Genomic DNA, 25997 nt, shown 5'->3' with positions numbered 1-25997 from the left:
TTTTGAATCTTATTTATGTAAATGGTACACTAAGATTAAACCCATATACACAGACAAAGCCCTGTTACCATGTACGAGGAGGTTTGATATTTAAAAGGTTAACATAGGATTGCTAGTCAGAAGAGGGATTACACTGATATCTGTATAACTGTTTACTACTCCATGCAATCCCAATGTAATACACACAGGCCCAAATGTAATAGCCTGCAAGTTGCAAACAACGGCATGATGTCGCAGCTAGATTAAAAGCGCCAATAATGTAAAAAGCAAAGTTAGGTTGGTTCTGCCACTTAAAATATTGCCCCTTTAAATCTAGCTGCTACTCCTGCAACCTACAGGCAATACATTTTGTATGAGAGATGGAATATAACAAAGTTAGGAAAGGCAGTGAGAAATTACTTCAATTCTGCATGGTTTGTTTGAGCAGCTTTGCCCATTTCTGACACTGTTAGACAACTTGGCAAGAAAATAAGTAATTAACATTATTCTAAAATTATGATCTCAACCAGCAAATCTACCATCCAAAGGAACAGCCTTCATGTCTCAGATAACAGCACACTCCCATTACAGAATGAGCCATGTGTAGTAGGGCCTGAGCACAGGAGTAAAAAAAAAAAAAGAAGAATAAAAAGTGTAATGGAAATCATCTTGGCCTGACAATGAATTGTCCACCTATGATGATTGCTTCTTGGGCACCACCTCCTGGCCACTGGAGAAGAGCGATTTTACGGTCCACTATAAATGTTCTTTCATTTTAAAACAATTTGTAAACATGTGGGAATAAAAAATAAAATTATGCACGACAGCTTATAGAGTCACTATTAAGGCAGGTCTTAAAATATGACTGATCAGAGGCTTGTGGGATTAAAAGCTGTTCCAAGCTGTGTGCACTTGCAATTAGGGAAAAAATTGACCTTAATGAAAAATACATTTGCAGTTCTGTTCCTCCCTTACCATTCTTAAAATCCTTTTCTTAAAAAAAAAATATTTTTTTAAAAAGTGTAAACATTGAGCGCATGCATAACAGTGCGACCGTTGTGTTTTGTCCCATGGCTGCAGGCGGGAACAGAGTTATAGCCAGTCTAACGGGAATATTTTAACCACTTGATCATGGCAAGTAGAAGCAAAAGCATTAATGGGGGATATTTAAAAAGAAAAAAAAAAAAAAAATCTTGGGCCAGTGGTAGATTATAATACAGAACTCAAAAAGTAACTAATTGGAAAAACCAATCATCAGTATAGTGATTCCTTCGTGGGGCACTCTTTTGTACATAAATGATTTGTTAGTATAATTAAAAATGAGCTTTTAATATATCTCCAATAGGAGAATAGGGATTTGTTGTGCTCATTTATAAACTATGTAATTGAGCTCCCTTAGCAATTAATCTCATGAATTTATAAAAATATATCTATTCTAAGAATTAGCATAAAGTATGTGGTGACTATGCGTGTTTGAATTCATATGCTCATATAGCTCCTGATGGGTACATAATATATTATAATAGCAGGATCAGGTACAGTTCGTATGACAAAAATTGTAATAATTAGAAATAACTCATATATTAGAACTGTATGTAATAACTACTACTCGGTCATTTGAGATAAATCTATACATTGAGTGTGATAATAGCGTGTCTGCTGAGTATCATCCCAAATTCATATACCATGTATGGCCAAACACATATGCAAATGATCCCTGGCTTGCAACAAATTATTTAATCCTATTGCTGGTTTGGATACTACCTCAATGTAACCAAAAATATATAAATATGCAGATGAAATGCTAGCAAAGTACTCTGAAAAAAGGGGAGAGCAAAGACCACCCTCTAGGCGAAAATATCCCAGATGACCTGATATTGATTTATATCAGGATAGCAATCCCAGATGACATACTTAAATATTATAAAGTACTATAGGCAGATATTATGTTGTCACATAACCCCATAGAAATGTAATAGTAAGTACAGAGTACAAGTACCTGGTACCCTCTGCTGTCCAGGGTCTTCTATGAGCGTACACCTGGATGAGAGAGGGATCAGGAATAACTCTGATAGAAAATAAAGGGAGAGGTGGGGGACACCGATCCATATGTGGTGTTAGGCAGTGTCTGTTGCTGAAAGCATTGCAGAAATCTGAATGCACCACTGGACCAGGTCACGACCCACCCGAAGAAAATTACCTGAGTAAAAATGAACGAAAGATTGTGCCTGACACCTTGCTGCTCCCTCCTGCAGTGGGGAGTGACTGACTGGACACGTTTCACCACAACAAGCTTGTTCACCATACAGCCTGACTCTGCATATCCAGGTCTCTCTTAAATAGGCTTCTAATGTCGGATTATTCACAGCATGTGAGAATGGTCTGGATAATTAACCAGCAGTTTACATAAATTATAATGAAAACAATAGAACAAAAGTGTTCTTATATCATCATATACAGCAAGTGTAGAAAACTATTTGCTGTTTCTAGAATGGTATAATAGAAATGTAACATTCATCTTGTAAGCTTGCTCAAACGTTTAAAACAACATAAATTGGCAATTATATAATCACTTAAATAATCATGTGATCCAAATTTGTTAGGTAGAGAGAGAGAAAAGGGTTTGCAATGGTATCCTGTTCTTGGACATATTATATAATTTGTATCTAATGCAATCTTACTTTCTGTTATAGATCACAAGGGAAAAAAAACAAATTAATTAATATTGTGAAAGAAACAAATATAATGTAACTGCCAAATTTAAACAAAGTACATGCAGAATCTACCCTATAGTGGAGAGAACACACAAATTATACAGCAGCTGATAAAAATATATATAAAATTAAAAATAAATATAAAAAATAAATAACAGTAATAATGCTAATCAGTTTGAATCCCATTGAAACCAGAATCATACATGAAGGTCAGATCATTGATATATCAACATAAATTTCAATTTCACTTGTTTGATATGCCATAAGTTTAGTAAGATGAAACAATATTTCATATATTAAGTATTCATGCGATAAATGACTAAACAATATACTAGAAAATTTAAATATAAGAATATGAATAAAAATAAGAATAAAATATAACTTTTATATTAAATTGATAGGTATAATTGGCATAGTGTTTAATTCTACTTATCTCAAATTGCTCAGTTCTAATGATAAAAATAATTCAATATTTATCAATGTAAAAATTAATCAAAATTATTCGTGTATATATATATATATATATATATATATATATATAGTGAAAAGAAAAAAGAAAAAGTATACATTTTTTTTGTGAAAGGGTGACTATATGTAAATATAGATAACCCAGTACAAGTATGTATACACATACCATCATGCATAACACATATAATGTGAAATCACAAATACCAAGTACTATAGTGTGAATCTCCTATTAAAGGGTATGTTGATTATAGACATAGGTAAATAAATCCATGTGTCTAAATAAGGTGTCGAATTATGAAGAGGTTGTTGTTACAATGTGAATAGTGATATAAATGGTGAAAAATAACACGTGAAACCAAACACTAAAAAAATATATAACCACAAAAGTAAATGGATAATGCTGAAAAAGCAAAAGTTAAAAAATAATAATAATAATAATAATGATAAATCTTGCTATGAAAGACACATCAAAATCCCAGAAAAAAACCCTAATATGTGCAAAAATTTGTGAATGATAAATACTTAATATATAAAGTGAATAATTGTGATGGACTGGCAAAGGGTAAAAGATGGTCTATCATAGGTCAGATCACACTCGTGATCAACAAAAATAATAAAATTGATAACAGAAGTCTTACATTAATATTAAATAATACTCACTTGTACCAAAAAAGGGGAGATATAATGAGGATACAGGGCATATATGCATTATAAAAACACACTGTAGTTTGTGTTCATTAAGACCATTAGGTGAGAGGGAAACTAATTTAAAGGTCCACTTTCCTCAAAAGTTCGCTCATATAATCTCCTCCTCTTATACCCAATTTAATTTTTTCTAAACAGAACACTTTCAATCTGTGATTAGGATCATGACGTTGATGGTAGAAGTGCTTGGCCACAGTGGTGATTTGTTTCATATTTCTCTTATCTCTATCCACATTTTTGATATTGCCCGCATGCTCCAAAATCCAGTTTTTTTAGCATACGAGTGGTAATACCAACATATTTTTTGTTGAATGAGCATGTCAAACAGTATACCACATTGGTGGATTTTCAATTGAAATGATCCCATATATGTTAAGTGTGGCCAAATCTATCTTCTACAGATTCCATGGACGTGATGTATTGGCATCACATGTATTGGCATGCCCCACAAGGGAAAGTTCCCCTGATAACATGTTCTGATGTTTTTTTCTCCTTGCTGTAGTGACTTTGCACCAAGGTGTCTCGCAAATTGGTCGATCTCCTCCAACTCATGGATACTTCATTACCTAATCTTGCTGCCAGGTCTGGGTCTGATCGCAAAATTGGCCAGTATTTTTGTATGGCCTTCTTAAGTTCTTTCCATTCATTGCAGAAATCGCCAATGAATCCAATTTCATTCTGTAACGGTTCCTTGTGACCTCCAAAGATTAACAAACCTCTGTTTATTCCCCTCAATGAGTTTTTAGATCTTTTGATCAACCTGTGGCTATAGCCACATTCCCTCAATCGTGCGGTTAGTTCTATACATTGTGTATGATATTGTTCTTCATCTGAACAATTCCGTTTTAATTGCAGGAATTCTCCCTTTGGAATGTTTGTGATGGTTGGAGGGAAGTGCGAACTCGAGCTGAGGAGAACACTATTGGTTGCTCTCTTTTTCCTGTATAATGCGGATATGACAAATTGTCAAATATGACAATTTGTTCTTGCTGTGTTCTGAAGTCAGTCTCAAATTGATATCATTCGTGTTCAATTTCTGCACAAATTCAAATAGGAGATCCACTGTTCCATCCCATATGATGAAGATGTCATCTATATAGCGGAGCCATGTAACTACATGGCAGGTCCAGGGTTCATTATCTTTGAACACCAATTCTTGCTCCCACCACCCCAGGAAGAGGTTGGCATATGTGGGTGCACAGGCTGTCCCCATAGCTATTCCTCTTACCTGGAGGTAGTAGCGGTCGTTGAATACAAAATAATTTCTGTTCAAGATAAAATGTAAGTTTCAGAATAAATGATTGAAAGTTTTCAAGGCCTTCCATATGATGGTAACTCTGTAACAAATGATCTTAAGTGTACATCTACAAAAATGCTCGCTTGTTCAGAAAGTCCCTCTATACCGGACACAATAGGTCTACCCGGCGGTTCTTGCATGTTTTTATGGATTTTAGGCAGGAGGTAAAAAGTAGGAATCTTAGGGTTTGAAACTTGGAGAAATTAATGTTCTTCCTTCATTATTGTACCATTCTGAAAGGCCTGGTCTATAATCCTGGTGTACAATTCCATATAATTCTCCGTGGGATTCAGAAGTAATTTGTGATAACACTTTGTATTATCCAACTGTTTTGCTGCCTGCATAACAGTGGATTTCGTTCTGATCGAAATGAAATAGTACACATGTGACCAATATGAGTGAGTACAAATGAACACACTTCATTTACAAGTACAAACAAACAATAAACAAACAACATACAAAGTATAGAGTATACTCAACTTTTGTCTATGTATTCAGATGACACCGGTAAATCATCATCTTCAGCACAAGATGTACTTCATCTTATCTTCTCTCTGGGGAGCCCATCATTTTCAACGCCCAGAAAATCAATATACATTGGCAGCATCCTACTGTAGTCTCAGATCTACCATGAGCTAATGGGTCCTTTGTGTACCTCTGGTTTATATACCTTAGTCTGGGGTGTTGGCTTTCCGGATAATAAGCCCATATTAATTACATACAGTGCTAGGTATCAAGCACTGATTGGTCCGGCGTAGCATTGACCAAACTTATCTCTATTGCACATGCTCTGTAAGCACTAAGATGTATACTACCAGACAAAGACATACAGTAGTGAAGTATCCTAGTGTCTGGAGATGAACTCTATTTCAAGGCTCCTTTAGCAGTGATGGCCAGTCTCTACACACAATTACCCATAATGCTTAGCTTCTATGTTCTTATCAGTTGGCTACATTCCATTGTAAAGATGTGTAGAGATGCTATGAATGGCCCATTATACTTATAGTTGCAATAGAAATGACAGGTAGAGTAGGCCCCTCAAATTATGGCTTATTTGACCCCAAAAGGTCATTTGACCATTCTATGGGAAAACAGCAACTGTATTAAGACAATCTAATTTCAAACCTCAAGAGGCCTAGCAAGGGGTATATGTGTTTGTAACTTATATGCCTATGTAGAAATTAACTATTTAACCCACTGGCTACACTGCCTCCTTTAAATACCATGTTGCCCCCCTTGTCGGAGGTTTTTTTTACAATATCATCCCATTCCCTGATTTCCTTAATGGCTCTTCTTTCTGATAAAGTTAAGTTGTTAGGGATACCATATAGTTTCTTTTTCTTGTGTATCTGGTCAAATTCCTCAGATACTAGTTTAAGGAATACTCTGGTTTCAGGGCCAATATTGTCAGGTGGAAAGAATTTAGATCTCTTTTTACTTATAGGTCTTTTCCTAGTGTAGCAAGCAGCGATATTATTGCTTTCATCTGAGAGATCATCCAAAATACCCAACATATCCAAGGCTTCAGTTGACCAGAGTTGATTATGCTCTGCACGTGATAAAGGGATATCGGGGACATGTTTCGGATTGTGAGATACTGATATCAGAATTATCTTTTTTTTTTTATTAGCGTGAAATTTATCAAGTAACAGTTTTCTACCGAACAGCTGTAAATTATTTTCCCATTGGAAACGATTAATAGTTTTAGAAGGGGAAAATGAGAGACCTTTGCATAGAAAACTAGTTTGTGAGTCGGTTAAGATCTGTCTGGACAAGTTGATTATCTTTAATTCAGGAGATGCATCATTTAATTGTTGACACGGGTTCTCATTTGGTAATGGGCTGGAGACATGGATTCCCATCTTTGTCGTTCTCTTCCTCTACTTCCCCGCCTCGTTTTTCTCTTGGCGGTTTCCCTCGTGGTAGTCAGAAATCCTCTAAAAAAAAGTAGAGGTAGAGGAGGGGTGCCCTTGGTCTAAATCTCTCCTGTGATATGGACTAGTTCTAGTCTTTCGTCCATTTGTGTCTTCACTTCCTGACGAGTCCATTTCAGAGGAAGTATATAGATCTCCTTTGTTACCTTCATTTCTGAATTTGAATTTTCTCCATTTATAGATGTTTCCTATGGAAAAATCTCTCTTGTCCCGAATAGAGTTCTCATATTCCCTTAGTTCATTTTTCTCAAAGTTTTTTGGTAAGCATTGTTTTGTTCCCACTTTTCCAATTTTTTTCCCAAACCATTGATCTCCCTTTCACACTCATCTAAAATCAGATGATTGTGTTTGATCAGAATACCAATTAATTCCAGGGAGCACTTGGTGAGGGTATGTTCCCATTCAGTTTTAAGATTGTCAGAAGCCAAATTAAATGCTGGGAATACTTTGGAGTGCAAACCCCTTGGTACTATTTTCTGTTTAAGGTAGTTCTCCAAACTGATAAGATCCCAGTTGGTCCTTACTTGTTTGTACAATAATTTCTTTCATTTAACAAAATCCTCCTCCCAATTTGGATCAGTTTCTTCAAGATTTGTAATAGTAGGAATAATACTATCCAAATCTTCTGCCACACGTTTTGAGGATAATTCTGACACGAGTTTAAAATCCGACATTTTTTAGCGTCAGCTTGACAGTAGAAATAAAAATTTTATAGTAAAGGGGGAATATATCAAAATGACTAAAGATTCAAGATATATTGGTTATGTCCGTGCGAAGGATATAAGAGCTGAGTGTAGAGACTCAGTAAACATAACTTATCCCAAAGAAACCAGAATATCCCGCACAGGAATAATAACCAGTGTTATATTTCACATCTATAAGTTAAACCAGCAATAGGTACCATATATATCATATCTTATATCATAATTTTATCATAGGATAAATTTTATATGCTGGAGGTGCTCCCTGGAATCGAGTAACTAGAACTCAAAAAGTAACAATCATCAGTATAGTGATTCCTTCATGGGGCACTCTTTTGTACATAAATGATTTGTTAGTATAATTAAAAATTAGCTTTTAATATATCTCCAATAAAAGAATAGGGATTTGTTGTGCTCATTTATAATTGTGGTGAAACACGTGTCCAGTCAGTCACTCCCCACTGCAGGAGGGAGCAGCAGGGTGTCAGGCACAATCCTTCAGTCATTTTAACTCAGGTACTCTTCTTCGAGTGGGTCGTGACCTGGTCCGGTGGCGCATTCAGATTTCTGCAATGCTTTCAGCAACAGACACTGCCTAACACCACATACAGATCGGTGTCCCCCACCTCTCCCTTTATTTTCTATCAGAGTTATTCCTGATCCCTCTCTCATCCAGGTGTCCGCTCATAGAAGACCCTGGACAGCAGAGGGGACCAGGTACTTGTACTCTGTACTTACTATTAAATTTCTATGGGGTTATGTGACAACATGATATCTGCCTATAGTACTTTATAATATTTAAGTATGCTATCCTTATATAAATCAATATCAGGTCATATGGGATATTTACGCCTATAGGGTGGTCTTTGCTCTCCCCTTTTTTCAGAGTACTCTGCTAGCATTTCATGTGTATACTTATATATTTTTGGTTACATTGAGGTAGTATACAACCCAGCAATAGGATTAAATAATTTGTTGCAAGCCAGGGATCATTTGCATATGTGTTTGGCCATACATGGTATATGAATTTGGGATAATACTCAGCAGACACGCTATTGTCACACTCAATGTATAGATTTATCTCAAATGAACGAGTGGTTATTATTACATACAGTTCTAATTTATGAGTTATTTCCAATTATTATTTACAATTTTTATGTCATACGAACTGTACCTGACCCTGCTATTATAATATATTATGTACCCATCTGGAGCTATATGAGCATATGAATTCAAACAAGCATAGTCACCACATACTTTATGCTAATTCTTAGAATAGCAATTAATCTCATGAAGTTATAAAAATATATCTAAGGGAGCTCAATTAGATATTTTATAAATGAGCACAACAAATCCCTATTCTTTTATTGGAGATATATTAAAAGCTAATTTTTAATTATACCAACAAATCATTTATGTACAAAAGAGTGCCCCACGAAGGAATCACTATACTGATTGGTTTTTCCAATTATTGTTACTTTTTGAGTGCTAGTTACTTGATTCCAGGGAGCACCTCCAGCATATATAATTTATCTTATGATAAAATTATGATAGAAGATATGATATATATGGTACCTATTGCTGGTTTAACTTATAGATGTGAAATATAACACTGGTTATTATTCCTGTGCGGGATGTTCTGGTTTCTTTGGGATAGATTATAATACAGGTAAACTGTGGGATGGACGTCTGGGCACAGGTTACCAGATATTGCAGCACATATAAACCAGTTTGTGAGAATGGTGGGTAAGCATGTGTAACCAGGTGATAGTGGGAGGGCACATTGCCATAAACCCTCCCCAGATCACATCTCATGGTACTCTTGCATAGCTTTCTCTTGGTCCGGGTCACATTGTGCCTCAAACCATCCTATTGTTACATTCGAGTCTGTGGTACATTTAATGTACATTTCCATATCCAGATCTACAGTGCTACTTAATGGTTGGTTAACATGTAGTCGCAACTCTTTTGAGCAGTACAGCTCAGAGTCCCAGATCTTAACTTTTGAAACATTACCAGAATTAGATTTACTTTTGACACTATAAAAAAAATAAATAAAAATAAAATGGATCAATAAAACTGTCAGTCAGAACTTTTCGTTCTTTATTTCACATTTTCATAAAACATACAATAAGCAAATTGATAAGGAGACAGACTTATAATACATTATAGTTGTGCATAATCCACACACTCCATTTTATTACTGTCAACTATGTTCACTAATCCCTGAGCAGTAAGCGACAACTCAAGATTATCCATTGGTCGGTGTTTAGTACGTAGGGGACTTTTTTCCTTTTTATTCTTCTCAATACTTGGAAGGGATGATTGTTATAGTGGAGTTTTACTAACCTCTGGAATCTGTTCCCATTACCCTTGTATGAATAAGAAGATTTGCAAGATGTGAAGTTGTATCTCTAATCCAGAGGCATCTTCAGCACAACTACGTAATATTCCGTTTATACAGCATTCTGCACAGTCTGATCACTACTTTGTAATTACTATGCTCGTTATGTCTGAGACTTTTGTTAAGATTAGTACTATATGCAGTTTGCCACTACAAAAGGAAGAACAAGTTTACCTTTCGCCATTTACTCTTGATTTTAACACCCATTATCTGTTCCAAAATTATGTGACATACCCCCCTGCCCTTCTTCTAGGTCAGCTATCTTTTCTTACATGCACAGTAGATATTAAACTTTATCAGCACCCAATAATATTATCCTTTTGGCACCGTAAGTTAGAATGACACCCATGAAAGTTTTATACTCATGTGCGGCGATTTATGACCAATTTCTGCAAATGCATAAACTCATCTTTATATTGCATGACCTGTATCCCACATCCTTACTAAAAGACACTAACATGAACAAAAATATTTTTTTGGAATGCTAAAATATTTAAAACATACAAACAATGAAACAGGTAAAAAGGAGGCAAACGTAAACTACCATGGCATGCTGATACAGAATATTGGGATTGTATAATTTATAAAATGGATGTTATATGAAAAATACTATGCCAATCCCTCAATTCTCTAATGAAATTTTGTTTACCTAGATCAGTTTTCAAAGCAGCAATTTATAAAGTCTTGGGCATTGTGCCTACATGTTTTTGATTTTTGTTGTTCAAAACCTCTTTCCAGAGCCTTTTACAGGATCTCAAAGATAGGCTACAGAACATTGCAATCCCACAACAGATGATGGAACTGTGGGGGATTGGGCGGGGGGGGGGGGGGGGGTGGTCAAAAACAAACAAAACCCGATTTGAACCAGGCCTTACAGTTTTATGAGATTCCATGAGAGGAGGGTTTGTTTTTATAGCACTACAGCCTAAAGAAAAATGATAGACTGCTCAAACTACACTGAACATTTACATACAAAACATTAGGCCCAAACTGGTCAAACTATTTACTCAGGAAAATGCTAGGACACACCAACTTGAATTTTAACGCACAGAACATCAAGCAAAAACATATCTATAGAGCACTTCAAAGAAAGTCTGAAAATCAAAAAGAGAAAAAAAAAAAAAAAAAAAAAAGATATTGGTACTTGTTAATTATACAGACACCACCTTAAACCTGGATTCATTCTACCTGTCAATATTTTGTTTTTAAGTACCAAAATCGGTGGTGAAATTGCTAGTCCCTCGTAGCATGCCCCACAGCTGGTAAAGAGCACGTTGCCTAAACAACATTCTACAAAGGCATTACACAGGAACTAGGGGGTCACACCAAAACCAGTGTGCCATGAGAGGGAAACTAATAGAGGCCCTCCCATTTTTGTGTTTTTATTTCTCATGTAGTACAGTCTGTTACTCAACCCTCCTGTAATTTCTGTTATAAAGATCCCCAACTTGCACTCAATAGCTCCACCCATCTGGCATTACAAGATGAATTTGGTTCTAAGTGGCCCCTGTATAAATAAACAAATTAAACCACAATTAGAGTGCATTTATTGCATAAGTATTTAAAAGGTGCAATAAATTATAATTCACTCACCATTACATGTTAAAATGATATGAATTGTAAAAGTTACATATTTTTGCTATTTTCTTTTCTGATTCTGCACTTTCTTGCACACACGCTAGATATCTGTTTAGATTGCTTTGCTTCTGCCCAATGATTGTTTTCACAAGTTCTCTTAGTAGCAAGTTGTAATAGTATTAAAAATATAATTTACAACATGTATAAAAACTGTTCAATCCGGAGGAACCATTTGCTGCTGTTACCAAGGCTGAATGGCAATCATACTCAAAATGGAGTTTGTAACATTACGAAGAGGCTCTTTTCTGTTCTGTGAAAGGAGATTCATACACCTCCATAGGAGGACAAGAGCAGACCAAATGTTGGTCACCGTAGAGGTCATCAATTCGCGCAATTGTCGGCCAGAATTTGCTCTCCGGTTTCACAAATGGCTGGAATAAGGAGAAAAGCACACTTAAGCAAATCTACAGTATATAGAACACTTCATTCCATTTACATTACATACTACTGCTGTAACATATGGATATTAGAAGTCATCCAGTAGTTCTGTGACCACCCCAGTAACAGGACTAAAGGTACATAAACACAACGATTTTCTGAGTTAAAACGAACGATTATCGTTCATGCGCATTCACGTTTGTAGTTCAGTCAGACTGACCAACTCAACGATTTTCAGTAAGGGAATATGCAAAAATAGTTTGTAGTTCAAAAAAAGATCGTTCATTACATTTAGTAAATTAATGATTTTAGTAAACGATTTTCATTCATTTTTCCCTTTACTAAAATCTTTCATTTACTTAATCGTTGTGTGTGTATGCAGCTTTAGAGGTGACTTATGTACACAAACAGTCACAGGCGTACGAACATTGACAGCACTCAGTCCGCTGTGGCTCTCCACTGTACAGGACTTCAGAGAAACCATAAGTTGACAGCAAATAGGAACTAGTTTCCCATTTACTAAAAAATATGCCCTTTGCATGGATCTCCTGTAGCTGAAATCAGCATTGGAGGCACAATGAATTTGCAGAAAGAAGGAATTATAATATGGGTGCAACACAGTGACAAATATCCTTATTTCCCATTTTCATAAACGATGCAATCCATATGTGCAAATATATAGGATATCAATTAGACTTACTGCAAACTATTTTAAGTGAACATTTATTTTTCTTCTAAAGCAATACATATGTTAAATTACAATCTCACAATGTAATATGGTATGTATAATACAAATCGCTTACATTTTGCCATAATAGTTTAAACCAGTGATTCCCAACCTTGGTCCTCAAGGCACACTAACAGGGGTATTCAATTTGGAGCGAAAATTTCGGAATCGGCAATAAATTATCGCCAATGACGTCAGTTTCGCCGATTTCAATTATCCCCGTATTTAATTTCAAAAGACTTTTTGCAGGTTCGAAAAGTCTATGAAAAAAAACGGGGATAACTTTTCACCACTGAATAGGTGGCGAAAAAAAGTGCAGAATTGGGGTTTAGGGGTGCAGGCTTAAAAAAAAATAGCCTGCACCCCTAGGAATGACATTTAAAAAAATAACTGGAAAAAAAAGTGTTTAAAAATAGGGAAATAGGTTCAGGGCTATTCTGCAAGTATGCGGCAGGTGTTTTCTAGAATAGATTATTAGCGGCAGGTGCATTTTTGCAGAATTTAAAAAAAAAAACACTTTAGTGATTTAAAAATATGCTAGTACCCATTTTCATGTACCCCAAATTTGATGGGACCACTAAAAAGAACGAAAAAAATAACCTAAGTGCTCTTCTGCATCACTTCTTCAATGTCAGGAAAAAAACACCTGCCGCGGCTATTTAAAACCCCGACTTTCATTTGCAGGCTAAAACGGGGGTACCCATAGTGATCCCCCATGTTTTGACAGCTTTAGGAGGGGTCCTACTATTTATTCCAGGTAAATTATGTTTTTTTTCACTGATCCTATTTCGCCTGCTCCTGTTTTAGTAGCTTTTTAATTGAATACGGGGATAAAGCGGGCGTCCGATACTTTATCCCAGGAAAAGCTCCGATGCGGAGCGAAAAGTCCAGCATGGACTTTTCGCTCCCATATTGAATACCCCTCTAACAGTCTTGGTTTTAGTGATATCCATGATTGTACACAGATGGTTAAATCAAAATAACTGAGGTACTAATTAAGTCACTTGTGCTCAAGCATGGCTATCCCTAAAACCTGGACTGTTAGTGTGCCTTGAGGACCGTGGTTGGGAACGCCTGGTCTAAACTATTCACTTTTCTGGGGTTATATTTATCATTTCCATAGAAAAGTCACTTTTGTTTATCAGTTAGAGGAAAACTGGAGATTACATGATTATGAGGCCTCATTCACACAATGAAAACTGGGTGGAAAGGAAAGAATGGGAATACACGTTTTACATGCATGTTCCAAGTGCTTTTGTGTTAGACTGGGTACACATCACGCAAGATTTCAAATTGCCAAGGCACACCTATCCAGCGATGCGGTGTGCAAGACCTATGATACATACAGATTGGCTCCCATATTAAAAAAAAAAAAAAACACCCATTGGCCTCCATAGGAATAAAATACACTACACTGGCCCAAGAGAAATAAAACACGTATCCATTGGCCCCCACAAAAAAACAAAACAAAGAAACAAAATTGGTCGCTACCCAAATAAAAAATAAATCATTGGCTGTCCCCCCACATAAAAATATCATCCCCCAAAAAAGCCAAAAATCTGTCCCTCACACAGTCCAGAGTTGGCAGCAGTGCAGGCAGTTGGCCGGGCCAGCCTCGGGAAGGAGAACATGCTGGCAGAGCGGGCTGGCAACGCGGCGTGCGTGAGTGACCTGTGATGTCACGTCGCCGTATCTAGGCAGGTCATGGCCAGGGGGAGCTCAGCGGCAGCCAGGGCAGCACTCTGCTGTACTATAATGTGTGACCGGCGGCCCTGACCGCCGCGGCACAGCAGTTGAAAACCGCTGCTCTAGGGTGCTGAGATTGTAGAAAGTTGGGAATCGCTGCAATAAAATAATTATTACACTACACACAGAGAGGCCAGCTCTGCAATTCAGGCACCACCACTGGAACACCTATATGTACAATACACACTACATTGTTGTCTTTGGTCTTGTGTTCCTCTGAAACTGGGCAGGTATTTCTAGAAGCAGTAGTCAGCCTATGTCATGGTGGCGAGAAAGGGTCATATTACCTGTAAATTGTACAATATTACATAAGTAGCCCTTACCAAGGGGAATGCAGCCACTTCTCTGGAGTATGGACGATCCCAAGTGGAAGCTGCAATGCAAGTCAGTGTGTGTGGGGACATCTGAAAAAAGCATAGATTAAAAGTGAATAATGCAAGCATGTCAAATAATCAGCAGGGAACATACAGGGAATGATTACTATTTATTTATAAGTAGAATGATCGACAACAGTATTACTAGTTTAATAGGATTAAGTTAATAGTACTAGCAATCTACATAACAGTAATAAATACTTGTTCAATAATAACAACAGGATACAGGGTTCACACAGACCTCTAATCTATATAACTCCTACTGTTAGTTCCTGGAGACAGACGACAAGCACTAAGCACCCAAACTTCAAAATAATGAAATAAAACCTAGGAACTAGCCAGTGTCTTACTCTAAGGCACTAAAAACAAGACGGAGCTTAGGATGGAAGGGGAGGGAGCCAGTTTTCAATTAGCCAGTGTCTGACTCCACACCTTACTATGCATAACCCAGAAGTATTGGCATCCCCCAGATGGCATAGTCATTCTAACCTTAACATTGTAGGAAAACTACACAGGCTCTATACATAGAAGGTCACAGTATAAGCATTGGTAGGGTAGGGTGGCCTGCTCTCCTTCCCTCCCAGACATTCCAGCTACATAGATGATTGAAAGGTTACAGATTTCAGTACTCAAAAGTCAATGTGAGCTTATAACACAACACTGACTGGGACAATGTATTTTCTGGTTAGAATACAGGCTCACTGGTAAGAGTGTGTGATTCTCTGCTTGAGGTTGTCGACAAGACACAGGGCACCGGACGTCGTCACAGGGAAAGGCCTCATTCCCAAAGATTGTTCTATCCGTCGTGATCTGAATGGTATGTTTTCTCCCATTATATTATTTTGTTTGGTTTACTTGAAATTGCCATTAACTGTGTTTGTAACTTTTTGTAACATCCTTTTATCCTTTGTAATTTTTGTACATAAGCTTTGAAGATATTTCTTGAATTAAACTAAACTAAACTAATTCTAGTTCTGGAACTGTGTTTTTATAACACAGATGTCTCATGTTTGGGCATGTTACCTATATTTAACTATTGATAAGTTGTGTGTACAGGTGAGAGCAGAATCTTGCGTTACACTTAGCGTTAAATTGGTCTTCTGCTGGTGGCAGTTACCGGAGTTAAAACCACATACGCTGAGTTAACTGGTATAAGTCACGGGCGGCAATTCTCAGATTGGCGTATCTGGAAAGATCGGCCAGAGATCTGAGACAATTGTATTTTCTTTTTAAACCCTCTGCTCTTCTTTTTTTCCCTTATTAAAAGATCATCTACATTTGTAGTCCCCTGACGCTTCCCCTTTACCTTTAGAGGATTGATCCTGGAGTCCATTCTACCTTCCTCGACATCAGCGATTTCCTGCCTTATATTAATCATGGCATCACAGAAACGGTCCAGTTCAGCCTTGTCTTCAGACTCTGTAGGTTCAATCATAAGAGTGCCTGCCACAGGCCAGGACATGGTAGGAGCATGGAAACCTAGGAGTGTCACATTATGAGGGAGTGAGTGAGGGTAAAGTACAGATGTTGGGATGGGCAACTGGAATATTTGATCCTGAAAATTAGAAGTGAAACCCACTAAAAACAAATTAGATCAGATTCCAATTTTCTGGGGTTTTAATGTACGGAAACATTAGTGAGGTTCTAGTTCACATTGTTTCAAAGATGTTCTAACCAAACACCCTACAGCAGTGGTTCCCAAACCGTGCGCCGTGGCACCCTGGGGTGCCTTGGGACACTTGCAGGGGTGCTCAGGTTGGTGGTCCAGCACCAAATCAAATTGGTCAATGAATCACTGCTCTACAGCAAAGAGGATTTTACCACTTCCAAGAAATGACAGTGTAAAAAAAAAACATGGAGACAACAAGCCCAGCAGCACTATATACAGCCAGCTCTGACAGGCAGATAGAACAGAGGTTAACAAAGTCATACAGTAAAGTCAGGAAGTTGGTCTTGTTGTCTTCAGTTCGAAAGATACAGTTTATATATAGGAGATTATGGCAGAAGCTGGTAAATTACCATAGTCTTGCAGTCTTTTTGCAATATCTACAGCCTCTATGTTTGCCGACTTCTTAAAAGGTCTCACATCAAGGATGAATTCATGAGCTACACAGCCTGGAAGAAATATTTAAAAAAGGTATGCCAAAATATTATTTAAAAAAAATAAAATAGAAACAAACAATTGGTTATTTAATTAATTATCAAATGGCTTTGAATGATACATGCAGTCATGCAACTTCTGTCCGATGACTCCCTGTGTGTATGCTGCGAGTGATAGCTGGGCATACACTATATAATTTTCTGTCAGATATCTGTCCAATCTGGCTGGTTGGATTGAAAACCTGGTAATGTATGGGAGCAAATGAACGATTGTCATTTGCTCCCAAACACTGGAAAATAGCCAAAAATGGTTGTTCAGAAAAATTGTTTAAAACACACAAATTTAACAGATTTTAAATTTTTTTTTGTCATTTTTTCAGTGTTTAAAACCATATGACCGACTGTCATTTGCTCCCATACATTACCAGGTTTTCATTCCAACAACCAGCCAGATTGGACAGAATTGTATAGTGTATGCCCAGCATTACCTTTAAAAGGCTGCTTGCAGGTAAGTCAACTATCATTATATATATATATATATATATATATATATATATATATATATATATATATATATATATATATATATATATATATATATATATTTGGCCGCCCAAACAGTGTGGTGTATTGAATAGCTGCGGGAGCTCCCTCCCACGGCTATTCAACATCGCACTGAATTGAATTCCCTCCATTGAGAGTTTGGTTGGAGAATTAAGTTAAAGAACTGTAATTAATCAAACTTTTTTTGCTGCGTTAATAACATATTGTCATATTTAATTTATAATATTTATATAATATGATATTGTATTTCAGGTTTTAAAAAGATACCAAAGCTTGAGTCCAGATGGTTAAATTAAATGGACTATGGTACTAATTAAGTCACCTGTGCTCAAGCAGGGAAAATCTTAAAGCTTGACTGTAACGGCGGAGTTTAATAAACTCTGTAATATGGTGTTACCACTGTACCATGGCAGTTTTAGTTTGAAATGGGGAATTGTTCACTTTATCTCTGAAAACTTCAATGATAAATCCTGTACTTTTTATGTGGGTTTCAGCATTATATAAAAAAAAAAAAAAAGAAGACCACCACTGCCTATTTACCGAGCACAGAGGACTAAAATCCAAATTATTTCAATGTCTATACAACTTTCTCACTCTATACCAGGGGTTCTCAACTCCTGTCCTCAAGTAACAGTCCATGTTTTGTGGAGCTCTTTAATCATGCACAGGTGAGTAACTATTTTGCTGGGTCAGTATTCTCCCACCTGTTTCAACAGACAGAAATCCTGAAAACATGACATGTTGGTTTGAGGTTGAGAACAGCTGCTCTATCCTACTGAATATTGCTTCAGGTTTGACAGCATATCAATCAGACTTGCCTCTAGAACCTCTGTATAAGATTTTGTAGAACTTTTCCAGTCTCTTTGTCATGTAATTTGCATTCAATATTGCAATCTCTGTAGCATGCTTGAGCCCCCTTGCACCCATCATCTGTGAGACAGACATAATATAAAACGGTCAAATTACGTGTAAACGTTTAAGTTCAAAAGCCTTACCAATATAGAAAGAATCACTGCAATAAAATGAAAAAAAAAATTATATTATTATAATATAATACACACACACAATTGTATCTGGCTCTCCCAAGTACAGATCAACATGCCCCGGTGCCCGCATATAACAGGTTAGATATTTATTGAATGGATGCAGCACTTGTGGACTTGTAGGGAAACTTTTATAGAGGATGTAAAAAAAAAAATTAGGGAGGAATCTCCTGCTCAATGGTGAATGGTTACCGCATGCACTTGACTGGTGCAAAGGGGTATTAATGGGTATTTGGAGGGGAATGGTCACACCCCCATTGTGAAGTGGTCCCCAATTAAAGAGGCAAGGTTGGTAGGTATGCTCATATTACTTTTGCAGATATTAATGGAGCCACAACATACGTACAGAGAATGGGAATCCTTACATCTTGAAGGGCACCTGCCCAAGGATTACAGTATGTCAAGGCTAAACTGTAGATATGATTTAGGAACTCAGCAACAATACCTTGATGTAAGCCCATGAAATAGGCAAAATAGCACTGGAGCCCCATGGGGCTGCACTTATAGTGCCCAAGGGCCGGGCATCACTGTCCTGTTGAAGTGCGATGACTGGATGGCTTGGTAAATACAGGGCAAGATGCTTCTTTCTGAGAAAAAGAATAAAAAAATATATATAAAAGAGTGGAGTAGTTACAGCATGTAAATTTAAGTCTCACCTCACAACATGGTGTCTACGCAACATGTACTCTAACCATATGTTTTAATGGCCATGTACCAGATACAGTATTTAAAGTTAAATAATAACAAGAATAATAAGTACTCACACTCCTATAGGTCCCATTCCAGGGCCTCCACCACCATGGGGGATACAGAAGGTCTTGTGAAGATTTAAATGAGACACATCAGATCCATAGTCAGCAGGACGGCACAGTCCTACCTGAACATCAATGGGATAGAAGATTAATATTGTTTTTCTAAAACAAAGGACATATAAATTTGGATGCAAGAACTTTGTTTTATGTGGAGTTGTGTTGCAATTCTGTGTTTTGAAAAACACACACACAAAAGGGACAAGTCCATGCCTCCCACTCTGACTCCTGCGACTATTCAGATTATGAATAGTGATTGGCTACATGATATTCTAGGCTCAGCAGTGGCTGTCTGGGCCATGGTGCCATCTGCCCCTGGGCCGGTACATTGTTGCAGTCTGTGGGCCGCAGGCACACTGTGCTTGCGCAGAGACTGCAGCTGGGAGACATGTATAGTATTCTCCCGGCTGCGGTTTTAGAATTTACTAATGGTACGCAGCTGGCTGTGACCATGCTAATTTATTATTTATCAAAAGGAAGCGGGCAGACTGTTGCACTGTGACAGCTTCACCACGCTTGTAATGGGCGGCGGCCCCTTACTTGTAAAACGTCATGTCGCAGGCACAAACAGGGCTGGGGATGGACGACGCGGTGGGAGGAGAGGAGAGTGGGAGCCACGGCATGCGTTGGAGGAAGGATCTGCTGGCATATTCCTGCTGTGGAGTGAGGCAGCAGTTCCGCCCGTGACACTGAGGTGGGTGCCGTCGTCGGAGGACCAGTGCAGCAAGTCGGCCCTTTAATTACACCGGACAAAACTGAGGAAAGCCGCCAAGGAGAGGTAATGCCCCTGGCCGGGAATCTCCCCCGCCCGCCATATGCCCTTGGTGACCTCTATCCCGATTCTTTTTTCGCATGCCGCACTTTTCACCGACTTCGCGCATTTTAGCCACGGATACTTATCGTGCGCACACCAGCTATCCGCCGTATTAAATTCCAAAGGACACGAAAACGCGTCCCGGCGAAACTCAAAAAAGGCCGAAAAGTGCTGTCAGAAATGGGGAAATCAGTCTGATACCCCCAAAAGATGCACTAACATTTGGGATCAGTATAGATGTCCCCGATTAGCCCCCCTGGAGCTATTTGGGGTACTTCAGTGATTTTAATTGCCTCTATATAGCGTCTTTGCACAAGTGGTGAAAAATAGCATAAAGCAGTATTTTTGGGAGAAAATAAGTAGTCCTGTCAAATTTGGGGTACTTGAAAATGGGTTCAAGCATGGTCTAAAATAGCTGAATTCAAGTTTTAAGTGCTGCCAAAAAACTTACCTTCAGCAGCACCTGCAATAATAAAAAAAAAACACCTCACCCCTACTTGCAGAACCCCCTAAAGTCTATTTCACTAGTTTTTAAGTTTGTACCCCCATTTTCTCTAAGTAATTTTTTGGGGTGTTCGGTTTGTTTTTTTTACGCAGTTATCCTTTGGGGGGCTGTCCCAAGGGTGCCGAGTGGTTCTCCCACCTTTCCAAGCCAAAATAGCGATTTTGCACTTTTTGCAGACACCTATTCATAGGTGAATCTTTTTTGCCTATTGCATTGCGTTTTCACGTACGCGAAAAGTGTTTGCAACTGTATACGGCGATACTTTTTGCAGATTACGGCTTTTTGCCGCTAATTGAATACGGCCCTTTGTTTTAAACATATTGGAGATACATTATAAATTAGGCTGCTAACTCTTGCAGTTATTGTGTTCAAGTTGTACTTTTAGAATTTGTATATAGATATTAAGCATGCAATCACTTCTGAATAGTAATAGATTACATTGCATTAATATTGTGTGTGTGTTTAGTAGAGCGATATAGTAATACAGCAACAGATTTGTTTTTCAGAAATGCATCCTCACCTGGGCATTCATATTTGCACCATCCAAATACACCTGACCACCATTTTGGTGAATTAGATCACAGACATCTCTTACATCTTCCTCAAAAACCCCATTGGTTGAAGGGTAGGTGATCATTATAGCAGCTAGATTGTCTTTGTGTTTATCAACCTGCAGAAACAAATGTTTTTTTTGTTAAGGGCAAGAAGGCAAACACACATACAACAAAGTAACTGACAATTTAATAAAAAAAAAAAAATATTAATATAAAATAAATTATATATATACACACATATATATATATATACACACACACACACACACACACACATCACACACTTTATGATATACACATATATATGTGTATATCATAAAGTGTGTGATGTATGTGTATATATATATATATATATATATATATATATATATATATATATATACACACACACACACATATATATATATATATACATACATATACATATATATATATATATATATATATATATATATACATACATACATACACACACACACACATACATATACACACACACACACACTTTATGCTATATTAGAGAAAAGGCGCACTGAGTGTGAGTTACAAACTAGTTACTAGTCACTAAGCTGCTGCACTTTCAAGGGATAGACCCAGACACTCAGTTGTGGAATGCTAAGTCACTGACTGAACTCTCTCTCTCCAGTTGAGGATGGCATGGGGTGACAAAGGGGTGACTCCATTAGAGCAGCTCTAATCACACTAATAGATTATAATCCTTTACCCAGGTTAGCTCTCAATATCAGATCCCTTCCTCCCAATTTTAAATGTAAAGCTCTGACATGCTTTTTTACTATACTTAGGACTATATAGGACTTCTCACCCCTGTACGTTTTCTGAAATCTGTTGGTCAGGCTATGGAGGTGTCCCAATTGCCAGGATTCTCAGGGAACTTGCTGGCATTTCTTATGGGAACGTACCTCTGTTTATAGTTTTTGGATTAAGGTGCTATGAGCAATTACCTCTGCTGGCATCTCTCAATGGGATGTAGTAGGCTTCCCAGGGCACGCAATGCCGGCGGGCAGAATCCCGGCACCGGAATCCAGACAGCCGAGATCCCGACGTGAAGTATAAGGGTTAAGTTCAGGTTTAGGCTGCCATAGGGGAGAGTTAGGATAAGGCTGCGGAAAAGGTGGGTTAGGTTTAGAATGTGTGTCAGGATTTCTAACCTACGGGATTACGCTGCTGGGATTCTGACCACCGGCTATATCAGCGCAGGGATAGTGTACCCAACCCATCTAGAGGCGTATTTATAATGGGTGCTGGGTGTGCGGTACACACTGGGGTGCCAGCACCACACACACATACCTTTTTTTTTTATATACTTACCTCTCAGATGTCCCACAGAGTAGAGATACAGAAAACGGCTGGAAAATGACCGCCGCAGCCATTTTCCTGGCGTTTAGCGCATGCGCAGAAGGAAATCACAGGAAAAATGGCTGCCGCACCATTTTCCCAGTGATCTGCGCATGAACAGTAGACTCCAGGCACACTCTAGTGCCCGGAGTCTACCGCCACTGTCAGTTTGCTGACGGCAGCCGGGGAGAGAGGAGGGGGCCCCGGACGGTGAGTGAACACGGGCCCCATCCTCTCTTAATACGCCCCTGAACCCACTCAATCTATTCTCACACCTGTGGTATGTTCCGTTGGGGTCTTGGCTGAAGATGTACTTGACAATAGGTTATCAATTTATGTGTTTGTTCAAGTTTGTGTGGCTTGCTCCTGGATGGCAGCCTTAGGTCCTGAGTTCACTGCCTGCGTTTCCCTTGTTAATATGACTATGGCTCACGAAAGACCTCTTTATATCTCTAGAAAAGCTGAAATTAAATTTGATTGTATCAGATAAAGGTAGCAGCAATCTAGGTACAGTATGCTACAGACAGGGCCTGATTCAGATCCACACGCAAGTACCGTTGTTTACACAGACAGGCTGGTAGACACTGTGCATGCGCTGTGATATTTTTTGTGACAAAGCTCACATAAGAGGATTCACTCACAAAGTGAGTGACAGGTAGTCAGCATTTGGGGGAGGTAACAGGGGAAAAACAGGCGTGTCGGGACCATTTAAACTCCTTTTCATGGCTGTGCATACATTAGCCATTACGATTTCCTTCACAGCATGAGAGCTCTCAGTGTGTGAGGATAGTTGCAGTGTTTGAGAAGCTACAAGGCTGCCAGATATGTGTCAATGTTCCAAATGGTCACGTTGTTACACGTCATCGGACGGATTTGAAAGGGCAGCAGTGGGTGTCCCTATGCTCGGGTAAGCTTTGTAAATATTAGCATACATTCGCTATTGCGATCCATGAGAGATTTGCATGCGGATCTGAATCAGGCTGAAAGGCACTTATTCTACCTCTTCTCCACCTGTATCTCCCCGTTCGCTTGCTGGTCTCGGTTCTGATTTCTTATTTATGAGTGTGCCCCTTGCATTACTGCTCTCTTTATCTCACTGTATCCCAAGGACTCCATACTTCTCCTGTCCCCTATTTTATTTAACACAATGTTAGTTTTTATATTTCCTCACATTGTAAGCATGTGATCCTGGATTGTTAGATCAAGTGTTTAGATGTAAAAGCTTATATAAATTTACTTTGATTGTTATTCATACTGTAAGTTTCATATGTTTCATAAAGTGCTTCGGTGATGAATTTGCTCTTCAAATAATGGAGTAAATATAAATTTGTGACCCGGTGGTCAGTTGTAAAGTGCAATGGAATAAACTGGCATTATATTAGTAAGTGGTAATAATATGTGTTAATAAATAAAGGGGCATTGCTCTGCAAGTGTGCTCAGACAGGAGCATCTGAATTCCGGTTATAGTAATGCCTCACAAAAAAAGAAATGGCACAACCTGCAAAGTACTGAATGCCTTGGCGATAGCAGGGTCGTCAGACTGCATGGTGCCTGTTTTATGTATACTAGTGGTTTGCCGATAACCAGAGCTTTCAAATAAATGGTTTATGAGAATGGAGGTGAGAAAAGTTATTTGATGCAAACTGTAAGTAGTCCTTATTGGCAGATTCTATGTTGCTATGTGTCAGCAGTGTGTGATGGAGGTCAGTCCACGCGATGAATAGCTTTACCAGGGATTGTTAACCAGGTAGAAATGCAGGATGTGAGACACAGGCTTAGTGCAGCACAACACATGAAGATGCAGTATAAAACAGATCCAGACAGGAGTGGGTTAATGCAAGTACATACTATGGGATGTAGCACACACCTGTAGGTACATGCAGTGGTGGTAGTGAAACACACCTGGTTGTAAGCGGTGGGGACAGTGGTTGGTCAGTGTACCCAGCAGTGTCTGGCACGATCTGCTGTTGGCAGACACTCAGCGACACTTCCTTATATGGTAGAGGAAGACGCTCAGTAATGGCATGCATGCACACTACTGAATTTGGGTCAGAGGTCACACATGCTCAGTAGCGTACCTCTATTACTATGGGGACACGGCCGATATGAGGAGACAGCAGAGCACTCTTCAATAGTACGGAGATTTTTAAAAGCTGTGCCTGCAATCTTAGAGATCCTAAACTTTCATGTCTCGTAACCATTGTACGGTAGACGTCCATATGATCAAAAGTAATCCAAGGTAGGGGAGCTCTGTGCTTTCAGTCTATGCGATATAGAACATGGAGGCAAAATGCTCAAATACAGAATCGGGATCCAGTATTAGATGCTTTCTAAACCAGGAACCATTAGATAATCATTGAAATAGTTAAAGCTAACAGATAAAATGTTTTTGTAGTACACCAAATGGAGGAATGGAGATTAGTACTGGTTGGTTAGTTGATTAAACCAATTATGTGTTCCAGCCAGGGCTGAAGTCAGCTTTTACAGTGGTATATAAATGCTAAACATTGGCGTGGCCAACTCTGGAAGGTGTGGGCAGCAAAAAATAAATAATAATAATAATTATATTCGCAGCCACGTGCGCCAGGTGAGTGTGATCACTCTCCTTCTCCCCGGCACACACACACACACACACACACACACACTTCTCAGGGCTCTTTACGCCATCCTCAGATGAAAAAATAAATTTTTAGAAGCGAAACACAAAGCCAAGCTTTACGTGCTTCTGTGAATTGCTCACCCCATACTATTGTATGGGGAAGCAATGTCAATACTAAGCAGGGGCACTGATGGAGAAATCTAAGATTTCTCCACGATAACCCCTTTTATGAATAGGGGGAAGCAGTGAAAAGCCCTGTTTTCACTGCTACATGAATAGCCCGCTAATGCTTGTTAATTCATACCCAGTGGTGAAAGTAAAGGGATACGGGCCTGTTCAGCATACCATTAGTAGCTGGTACCCCCTACCACTTTACGCCGGCACCATTAGCTGCGCCGCCAAGTGGAGAACACCTGCAATTTTATTGAAGATGAGCAATGGCTGTCTCCATCAGCCAGTACAGTGGCGAGAGCAAGCGCCGGTACAATTTCAGCGACATAAGTGCCGGGGTGTGAACTATTCTGGGAGGAGAGGGCAGTTTGTTACATAGGGTAATTGCAGAGATTATGAAGTGGAGAGGTGACGCAA

General features: G+C 38.5%; 1 protein-coding gene across 2 annotated transcripts in view; it reads right to left on the bottom strand.

Annotated features, from left to right (window-relative positions):
* Window positions 1-9875: 9875 nt before the first annotated feature.
* Window positions 9876-25997, bottom strand: part of GLDC (glycine decarboxylase) — a 73005-nt gene continuing 56883 nt past the window's right edge. The window contains exons 17-24 of one of the 2 annotated variants that reach the window (XM_088476576.1): window positions 21421-21570; window positions 19537-19649; window positions 19218-19359; window positions 18548-18659; window positions 17085-17180; window positions 16372-16544; window positions 15015-15095; window positions 9876-12211 (exon numbers count right to left, since the gene is read on the bottom strand). In XM_088476576.1, the coding sequence (XP_088332702.1) occupies window positions 12068-12211; window positions 15015-15095; window positions 16372-16544; window positions 17085-17180; window positions 18548-18659; window positions 19218-19359; window positions 19537-19649; window positions 21421-21570 (1011 nt within the window). In that variant the 3' untranslated portion in view covers window positions 9876-12067. Of the gene's footprint in view, window positions 12212-15014; window positions 15096-16371; window positions 16545-17084; window positions 17181-18547; window positions 18742-19217; window positions 19360-19536; window positions 19650-21420; window positions 21571-25997 lie in introns of those variants that run through there. The other variant, XM_088476577.1, reaches the window with a different exon arrangement.

This window comes from Taudactylus pleione, unplaced genomic scaffold (genome assembly GCF_031769625.1).
Source record: "Taudactylus pleione unplaced genomic scaffold, aTauple2 ptg000190l, whole genome shotgun sequence".
Lineage (NCBI taxonomy): Eukaryota > Metazoa > Chordata > Amphibia > Anura > Myobatrachidae > Taudactylus > Taudactylus pleione.
This window is presented reverse-complemented; position numbering and strand designations above follow the sequence as displayed.